Here is a 10,016-nt window from a genome sequence, read left to right on the forward strand (position 1 = left end):
CGGAAATGCGTCATCCTCCACTGGCGTCAAGGGTCACTCTCACCCTTTCTACTTCCTTTCCTGTTATCATCGGCCATAGAACACCATCAGTAAGTTTCATACACGAGAAAATAATCCTTGTCCATCTTCTAAGAAATAAGCACCGTCGATCCTTTTTGCATGTCGTCTACAAAGAGAATATCCCTATCGATTATATTAGATGTTTATTGCCTGAATATAACTATAACACTAGGAGATAATAAAGTTATTTGTCACTCCGTCTCTGACTTTAGCATTTCCCTCCACGATAGCTGAAGAATTAACTTCAGTATGCATGTATTACTGTGTGTAATACTAATGCATGTGTGAATATAATATAAAAGTTGGAAATTATTAATCTGGCCCAGTTAGCATTATGCGAAAAGTTTTAATATCAAGTTTTGCCAGTTACTCTACACTTAGAACAGTGTACTATTTTTGCTACAGTTGTAGCTAGTTGTTGCATTGCTGATTACTATGGTTATGCTATTACCTAGTCACATTGTTTGTGTATTGTTCCTTGATGTTATTTATTCTGTGTCCTCACTGACTGGTTTTGTTCTCTAGTCAGTATTGTAACTTGTAAACGCGTGTTGTTTAGAGATGGGCAAGTTTATGAAACCTGGTAAGGTGGTGATGGTTCTGGCTGGACGTTATGCCGGACGCAAGGCTGTGATTGTCAAGGTATGTACAGTAAGATTTAACACTTTTTAGAATCCCAACATCTTGTTTATCTTTTTCAGCATGACAGCCATATATATATTTGAACTCTTCTATTCATTTTAGAACATTGACGATGGCACCGCAGACCGTCCTTACAGCCACGCTCTGGTTGCAGGTATTGATCGTTATCCTCGTAAAGTCACAACAACCATGGGCAAGAAGAAGGTTGCCAAGAGGTCCAAGATCAAGGCCTTTGTCAAGGTGTTCAACTACAACCACCTGATGCCAACCAGGTATGAGCATCCTGTACAGTCGGAGGGAATGTGCTCTCCCCTGTGCTCATGGCCCTACAGGGTTCCACATTAGGATAGTCTGATGTTTTATGGTTCGCTTTGCCCACTTTAGTTTTTGTGCTGTTTGGCTCAGAGTGTAGTATGCTTGCTTGCAATGCTTTTTAAGCTGCCTTCAAGTGGTATCAGAATTATTGTAAATACGAGTTTCTAGGGGAGGATGACATAACCAAAATCTTATATAAAGATATGAGTAAGTTTATATCAAGATAACGATATACAGTGTTTCCCCACATGATTTTGTGAGACTATGGTGGGTGGAACTCAGACTCTCTGGGTTGTCTGGGGGCATGCTCCTCCGGAAGAAAATTGTGTACATTTTAAAGTTAAATCCATCAATCTGGTGCATTTTGAGAGCAAAATTAAGAGGCTGAAGAACTTTGTGCTCTTGTGAAAAATGTTGTGCTCTAGTAGTAATTCAATCAAACAGGTTGGTTGTATAGATATGAATGGTGATGGACGGGGCAAAAAAGTCACACCCACAAAGCATAAACGAGACCGAGTTTAATGCAGTTCACAAATGGTCAAAACACAAAATCGACTAGAGCATACATTTCAGCCAGGGCTTGACATTAAGCACTGTCATGTGCTTGTGCTCTTGACAAGTAAATTAGCCATTCACTTGTTTGAATAAAAAAGTTAATTGTCTGGAGAGAGAGAAAAGGACATTTATGTCAAAGGTTATGTTGTATATTTTTCTAAATTTATGACCGATGCCCAACCTAATAGTGTACCTATGCAATCAACGTAATTCTTTGCGACAGAAATTTAAACTGCACTGGGTGTTGTCATATGATAATTATTTTGTTACGCATGATAGTCAAATAAAGTAAAGCCTCCATCACCAACATTTTCAGCAGGGATGATCATAGTTCTATGGAATGAGCTCTACTTTTTCATCATGTTATTGCAGCAAGATCTACCATGAACAATAATGTCTATACATTATCACATTACCAAAATTCAGTAGTCGGTAGTGAATTTTGATGTTTCTCAGTACCAGCTTCAAAACCACAAAAAATAATAACACTAATGTTAATTATGGAAGAATGGATTCAAGTTCTTAAGTATTCAAGACTAGTAAACAGTCAGTAATAAAATGACAATGAATAGAAATAATTGAACAAAAAAATACAAATCAAGAATATTCAGTGATTTTATTTTTTAACAGCTTTAAAAGTTTTTAACAGCAGTAGGCTATCGAGTATTCAAGGAAACATTCAGAATGAAATGCAACATAAAATTACTACTGGTCTTCACTGTATGATTGTAATGCATTAATACTTTTAAAGTTACCCAGTCAAGAGCAGAGAGTGTTTTCTTGTTATGGTTGTTTTATTATTATAAAGATACTAGACAGCAGCAGGTCTATTAGCTTACATTTATATTTACAAGTCTGACATTTTAATACAATTCTGCTTTTTTCTCCACTGTTAACATATCCTTAAGACATCACGCTCTATGCTTACATCAATACCTCACCAAGACAGGCGTTGTGGCAGAATTTTTTAATGTATTTGACCGTTCAGGCGTGCATTTGTGTTAGAGGTCGACCGATATTGTTTTTTTCAGGCCGATGCCGATCTTTTGAAATCCGGGTCGGCCGATGGCCGATTAATGCTGCCAATTTAATTTGGCCGATATGTGCTTGTTTTTAACCTCTTATTTGAACCTTTTATTTGAAAGATAAAATGTAACACCAATAATTACTTAAGATAGACAACATTTCTCAACAAATACATTTATTGAACACTTGACCAATCTGCACTTGTACACTTAAATTAAAAATGTATAATGTAAAAACATATTGTATAAATAATGTATAACAAATATATTAAATAAACAAAGCAGGTGTTACGAACTGCTCAGAGACACGAAGGTTGAGATCCAAATGCAGCTTTAATTAACGGGCAATCCAGACACGTAATCCAATATTCAGAGCATCCAAGAGAAGCACAGGCATAACTAGGGATGGTATCGTTAAGGTTTTAATGGTATTACAATCTTACCGATACTGTTTATCGATCCGGTACTTTAACGGTATTCTTAACGGTTCTTTTGTTATTATATATATATATATATATATATATATATATATTACACAAATATAAACGTTATATAGGCACAGTGATTTAATTTCAGGAAGGTCTACTAACATTACTGTTCAGGTGTGGTCTAAAAAGAAATCTAATAAAGTAATCAGTTGTAAAATAACACTGCATAGTTTATCATAGATTAATGCTTATTAATGCAGAAGTTATTCATTCAAGAGCTGTAAGTGATTTTCTCTTTGCCTTTTGTTGTTTGATTCGCAGTAATGGCTCAATCGTCACATGTTTAATAGACCGCTTCCCCTTTAAGACCGAGTTCAGATCTAATAGGCTCCTGATGCAGCATATTTTCTCCCCAACTATTTCCATAACTACGTCCATTTAAGACATAAACTGTGTTCGTTTTATATTTGATCGTTTAGACGCGCACATGAAACCCAAAATAGCCTATACTTGTCTCTTTGCGGTGTGTTTCGGAGCGCGCGCCGCCTTGGGAACGGTATCTCTTGCCCTCTTTTTATTATTAAACGCATCCCGCAATTTAGCAACAGTAGCTAGACTGCATTTTACAACAATCAGCGATCGTGCTGATTCTGACGTTAAGTTTGAGTTTTAGGGAGAAATGTCAGTGTACCGCTGTGAAGGGAAGGAAGGAAGTTGTGCTAGACAGAATGCGGCTTATGTATAAATATTCTTTTTATAATCTTTGGAAGGCAAAATCTAAAATAAAATCAGACTAATAATCACAGATCTAATCCAGGCTATGTCTGAATGTTTAGTTCTGTCACTCATTTAGCAAGGCTCGTTTTGTGCTCGCTGTGGCACCGCGTGAGCGAGTTCTCGCTCTCTCTCACTGCGAATAGCTAAATTGCATCACAGACAAATGGTTTCATATTATTATACATAGAAATGGCTGGCGAGATAAAATAACTTTATAGCAATAAAGAATGTATTTTCTTAATTTCTCCAGTACCGACAGCAGAACCGATAACGTCCGAGCTTACCAAAGCCAGTCCTTCACTAGCCTATACTGCGTTGGTATATTTTTATTACTTATTTCTCTGCATTGAGTGACAACCCTCTCAAATATAAGACACACAAACAGAACAAATAAAAGTCTCAGATTCACTGTCTGTAATTGCAAAATTCTTGCTTAATTATTGTGACATGATAGCAACCCTTCTGCTGTGATAATGCAACTTCAACTACGCTATCAATATGAAAAGTAGCCGAACGTCATGTCAACTATCGCGTTTGTCACGTTTTTTCTTCAAGTTGGCAGTAACATATCAAAAGTTTTTAATTAAATCTAAAGAAGTTATACAAATTTAACCCTTACTGTTTTCTCCAAGGAACTTAGCTCCTTCCTTAGGCACTGGATGAGGTCTGCTCACTCTGCTGGAAAATGACTCTTAGGGGCAGCATGTGTCGAACACGTGTTCCACAACAACACTAGGCTGCCCACAGATGCGCCTGCCTAATAATCGGTTTGATATGCGTGGATATTGGCCGATGCCGATTGAGCATGTTCAGCACACACACACGTCAATCAAGCAGGGCGCAGCTGTTACTAGATCGCTTGTGAATTTTAAAATGACGCGCTCTTGATTACTTTAAACAGAAGAATATGAGGTGATTGACTGGGAGTGATAGGTGCTTTGCTGAAACAATGGTGCAAAACACAATGTTAGAGATCTTTTGTTATTCTGAGAAGTGTAAAAATGTTTTCAGTTCATTATGGAACTGTGGCGGGACAAATTAGACTGGCGGTCCTCCACATGCTAGGTAATTCATGGGAAACACTGATATACATCACAAAATAGTATATTTAATATATTAAAATACATTTTCCAAAATCATTTTTGGAAAATGAGGTCAATTAACTAAATACTTAATAAAATAAAAGTACATTTTCTCTTTATTTGAAACTTAACAGTCAAAGTAAAAACTAACAAACACTGTTTTAAATCAGCCTTACCACAATGCTCAATTTCACATTAGTCTGATATTTTGTTGACTCTTATTATTATTATTATAAACGTATCAAGAAATTCAAGAAGAAAATAAGACATAAGTAAAAAATTCCCAACGAAAAAGACTTGCAGAAAATATCCAAACTTATGTAATCACTTCTTGCAGTAAATAAATATAAAATAAAACACTACTTGCACACAAAAAAAGACTGCATAGACATTAATGCAGAGCATATCTTTTGGCTTTTATAATATTCTTTAGCTTGATTCATTTTGAGATGATACAACTGATTGCTTGTATTACCACAAGTGATTATAGTTGTGCTACAGTTCTTAGATTAAATCGTGACACGTTCTTCGTGTCGGCTTTTGTAAACCAACACGCCAGATGTCACACCCTTTTTTAATAGTGCCTTTTCGTTTTCTTGATGTTTCTATCGATTCTATCAGCAATAATTAATCAAATAATGATCAAATGATGAAGTACAGATACACTGTGTCATCAAGCACACGTTTGGCATGTTAAAGAGATTATTCAGGTGTCTGGATCACAATAGCTGGGATTCCATCCAACAATTTATGCACATTTTGAAGTTGCACATAAGAAATCCTGAATGTAAACGCTTGATATGCAAATAATCTTTCAGAATTTGCTTAATTTAATGCGCCAGGAGGAGGGGGATTTTCTTGGTTCGCATTAGTATGGTGATGGAAACAGTTTATTCGCAAACAATGACGTGTTTTGACTATTTGTGCACATGTTGTGAGTGTGTGATTGCTTGCACACAAAGGTTTGTACATAGCCCTTGGCATTTGGAAGTGTTTAACCCACAGCTAGTCTTTAAAATGGATCCTCCCTATCAGCCAGAACAGTTTTTAGCACAGGCACTCCCATGTATGCAGAGGCTGGTGGCATATGTGCATCGAATTTTATAAATGAAGCAATGTACAGTTGCTCTATTCCTCCAAATAAAACTTTCCCAGAAGGAAGTCATTCAGCTGCTCCATCAAGACAAGGCAGGCTCCCTCAAGATAATGCATATGATGTAGTGGATAGAAACGTGCAACGATTTATATTTTATTTGGTCAAAATATGTTATTCACTTATAAAATGCAAAACATTTAGATGGAAACCCAGCTAGAGATGCTGCACAGCTGGTGAGATCATGATTGTCTGCTGTATCTTCCAATGTATATCGCTCTGAATCGCCCCACAAGATTCAGCAAAGAGTTTGTGGGCGCTTTTGCATAGTAAATGACAGCTTTTATTCATTTTATTTTTTCATTTTCTTATTATCCCCTTTCCTTCAAATTTGGAATGCACAATTCCCACTACTAAGTAGGTCCTCATGGTGGCGTGGTTACTCACCTCAATCCGGGTGGTGGAAGACAAGTCTCAGTTGCCTCCGCTTCTGAGACAGTCAAATCCACACATCTTATCACATGGCTCGTTGTGCATGATACCGAGGAGACTCAGCACGTGGAGGCTCATGCTATTCTCTGCGATCCACACTTTTTACACAAGCCTCATTGAGAGTGAGAACCACTAATTGTGACCACGAGGAGGTTACCCCATGTGGCTCTACCCTCCCTAGCAACTGGGCCAATTTGGTTGCTTTGGAGACCTGCCTGGAGTCACTCAGCACACCCTGGATTCAAACTCAGGACTCCAGGGTTGGTAGTCAGCGTCCGTACTCTCTGAGCTACACAGGCCCACCTTTATTCATTTAGTTAAATATGCTCTTGCTGTTTCGGTCACTCATTTCTGTATATCAGCAACTATTTGATGCATGTTGTGCATTTTTACACCATGAAATGAACTTGTATTTGACCAAAACTCTGTCATCATCAGCAAGCTAACTGAGTAATGTATATTATGCTGTCAAAATAAAAGGTCCTCAAGAAGTATGTATGAATGAACCTGCCATCGTCCATGTTTCTGGTGTTTTCCGACAAAGCATTTGAACGATCGTAATTACCACTTGAGAAGTGGAAAGTAGGATAATTCTTATAGCACATGAAGGCAGCATTATTCCTCATTGTCTAGTTGGTGGACTGTTCATGATACCTAACTGTTGACTGTATACTAGTGGTGCACCTATCAGGAAATTTGAGGCCAATCCCAATATTTAATTTTTTTTTGACGCCATAAAAAATAATGTGGCCCTTTGCCACACTTTTGCAAGTAATATGCTGCAGTTACATGTTTATGCCTTACACAGTAAAATTACATTAATTGTGAAATGCTAACATTTGTGTTGAATTACTACCGTAATGACTCTTGAAAATGGGCACCTTAATAATTATGCACATATAATTCTTTCACGTTTTTTAAAACAAACCGGCATATTAATCTGAGTTACAGCATGTCTGAAATATTTGTGCAAACAATTAAATAGGTTTCGGTTCAAGTTGACCACTTTAAAACACCTAATCATGTGTTGAAGCATTAAGGGGGTGAGACTTAGTGCATTGAATTCATTCCACTTTCCCTGTAAAGCCAGAAAGTAAATAGTCTGAATGGATTCTTGGCATTCTTTTTTTATAAATTGTGATTAAATTATTGTAGAGTCTCTCTGGGTCTTTATTGGTGCATACATGTATTATTTTGTGTAATGGATGCAGAAGGGCACATCAATGTTTATTTCTTGTGTAATGGATGCTAGCCATAATAAAAGGCATCATTACTTGTTTTAATTGTATACATTTGTCTGGTGTTATTAACTTTTTGCAGGTACTCTGTTGACATTCCTCTGGACAAAACTGTTGTCAACAAGGATGTTTTCAGGGATCCTGCTCTGAAGCGCAAAGCCAGGAGGGAGGCCAAGGTTAAGTTTGAGGAGAGGTATGTTTCTGTCAGCAGATGCAGCTTGCCTATATGTACAAAACCAGAACTAAAGGGCCAGCGCTCTTTCTATTGTGTATTGTACACATTGCATGCAGATATCTCTGATGTCAATTAATGTCTGTTAGAAGTGGTGTAGCAGAAGATTAGTCATAGAATTGTGGCCTTGTGGGTGGAAAGCCCACATAATCCAAAGCTTGCTGACTTTTTGTTCTGTGCAGAATGCTGATGTACGAACAGTCTGATCTTGTTTTTTGCTGGTCAAAATATTATTTGTGAGATGGAAGTGTGAGGTACATGTTTTCTATATGATGACAATGTTTTCTCTTACAGGTACAAGACGGGCAAGAACAAGTGGTTCTTCCAGAAGCTCCGATTCTAAGCTTTCATTTGTTTTGCAAATAAATCTGTAAAAATCTACAAGTAGTTCTTGCCTTATTTCTGTTGACTCTGGACATTAATTATCTTATTATTTCTTAAGTCACAACTTTACTTGATGTGCCTATCCCTGATTGTTAAAAAGGAAATCTGAAGTCATCATATGAATGCTGACTACTGAGTCATAATTATGATGTGTGGGACTATGAAAGTTTTAGCTACATTTATCTTAACTATAATATTGTGTTCACACACTTTAATTAATAATAATTGGTGGACCATCTGTAATACTGCCACAGACCCCATGTTGGTTGTTTCAGAAAATGCAGTTAAACTGTCTTGTGTGGTTATTCAAAATGCTGGATGTCAGTGATATGGTGTCAGTTCCATAAGTGTGACTAAAACATTTTGAAAGGGATGTTTTGAACTGACTGGACTTTCAGCTCTTGTAGGAGAATCAACAAATAAATGTGACCTGCTGTGCAAATGATATAGCTATGGTTGGGTTTTGGTTATGCACACATGAAAGCGAAAAAAGCATTAATGGAACATCTCAGGATTTGGGAAGAAACAGTTATCCTCCTGAGATTAAAAGTTTGCTAAGACTTTGTAATTCTATTGTAAGTAACAATCTTGTTAGCTTGGTACTAAACACTAATATTTGACATGTTAAGAACAAATAAGCTATCTGTTTAAACTTAAGTATGTTTTATATGAAGTTTGTCTGAAGTGGGTAATGAATCATCCTTTTACAGTGACTGATGAAGAGGAAGGTTTATACAACCTCCCTATACACACAAACACGCATGCAAACAAATCTTAAAGGGATAGATCACCCAAAAATGAAAGTTCTCATGCACTTATGCCATCCCAGATGTGTACAACTTTCTTCTGCAGAACGCAAACTGGTTTTTAGAAGAATATTTCATCTCTGAAGGTCAATGCAAATGACAGAACTTTAAAGGTCCAAAAATCACGGCATAAAATAAGATTCCAGTGGTTAAATCTGTGTGTGTTCAGAAGCGTGAGAAACAGATCAATATTTAAGTAGTTTTTACTATAAATCTGATTGAAAGTTCTGGCCACCACTCGCTTGCATTGTCTGGACTTGAGATATTTTGGGTGAACTATCCCTTTAACAGAGACCATTATGGAAATGACAGCTAAAATATTAAGTTATTTTCTGATTAAGGATAAGTTGTTGAATTTGCACGATTTTCATTATTTAAAAATTCAACATTCAAAAAGTCAAGGTCTACTGATATTTATCCCAGGACATATATAGTATATATATATATATATATATATATATATATATATATGTCCTAAAATAATTACTGACATTGTTTCAAAAAACTTTTCTTAACCCTCCGAGGCTGTTCGGTAATTTTTGACACAGAAATGAAAGGGTGAGACTATAAAATATTCGGAGAGCAAAACATTACCCCCTCTACAAAAATGTGGAATGCACACACACACAGTCTCTCACACATACTGACCCCAGTATGCTTGGATGTCTTCCAGACTTAACACTCATCTTTTTGCTATGGAACAGAGAAACTCTATATTCTGTTCAAATATGACCATTTACTGTTTGGTACACGCTTTTATGTATTTTTTAAATTTCAAATAAATTGTTGATAACAAAATGCTTATTCTATGTCTTCTCTTTGTAACATCAAACGCCAAAAAAGAATTACTACACAGCAGGTGGATGCATGAAAACACTGCAGCAGTT

The 10,016-nt window shown here is 36.6% G+C and overlaps 1 protein-coding gene across 1 annotated transcript; it reads left to right on the plus strand.

The window, feature by feature from the left end:
• The first annotated feature begins 18 nt into the window (after positions 1–18).
• Positions 19–8,323, plus strand: rpl27 (ribosomal protein L27). Its single transcript, XM_052139590.1, has 5 exons — positions 19–89; positions 620–702; positions 805–974; positions 7,790–7,900; positions 8,234–8,323. The coding sequence occupies exons 2-5, from the start codon at positions 622–624 to the stop codon at positions 8,280–8,282; spliced, it is 411 nt and encodes a 136-aa protein (XP_051995550.1). The 5' UTR covers positions 19–89; positions 620–621; the 3' UTR covers positions 8,283–8,323.
• Positions 8,324–10,016: the final 1,693 nt, after the last annotated feature.

This window comes from Xyrauchen texanus, chromosome 12 (genome assembly GCF_025860055.1).
Source record: "Xyrauchen texanus isolate HMW12.3.18 chromosome 12, RBS_HiC_50CHRs, whole genome shotgun sequence".
Lineage (NCBI taxonomy): Eukaryota > Metazoa > Chordata > Actinopteri > Cypriniformes > Catostomidae > Xyrauchen > Xyrauchen texanus.

Excerpts from the sequence above, each read along its gene's own strand:
- rpl27 (XM_052139590.1), top strand. The coding sequence starts at position 622 with ATGGGCAAGTTTATGAAACCTGGTAAGGTGGTGATGGTTCTGGCTGGA. Across the intron at positions 975-7,789 it reads AACCACCTGATGCCAACCAG|GTACTCTGTTGACATTCCTC; the intron begins GTATGAGCATCC and ends AACTTTTTGCAG. Across the intron at positions 7,901-8,233 it reads AAGGTTAAGTTTGAGGAGAG|GTACAAGACGGGCAAGAACA; the intron begins GTATGTTTCTGT and ends TTTCTCTTACAG.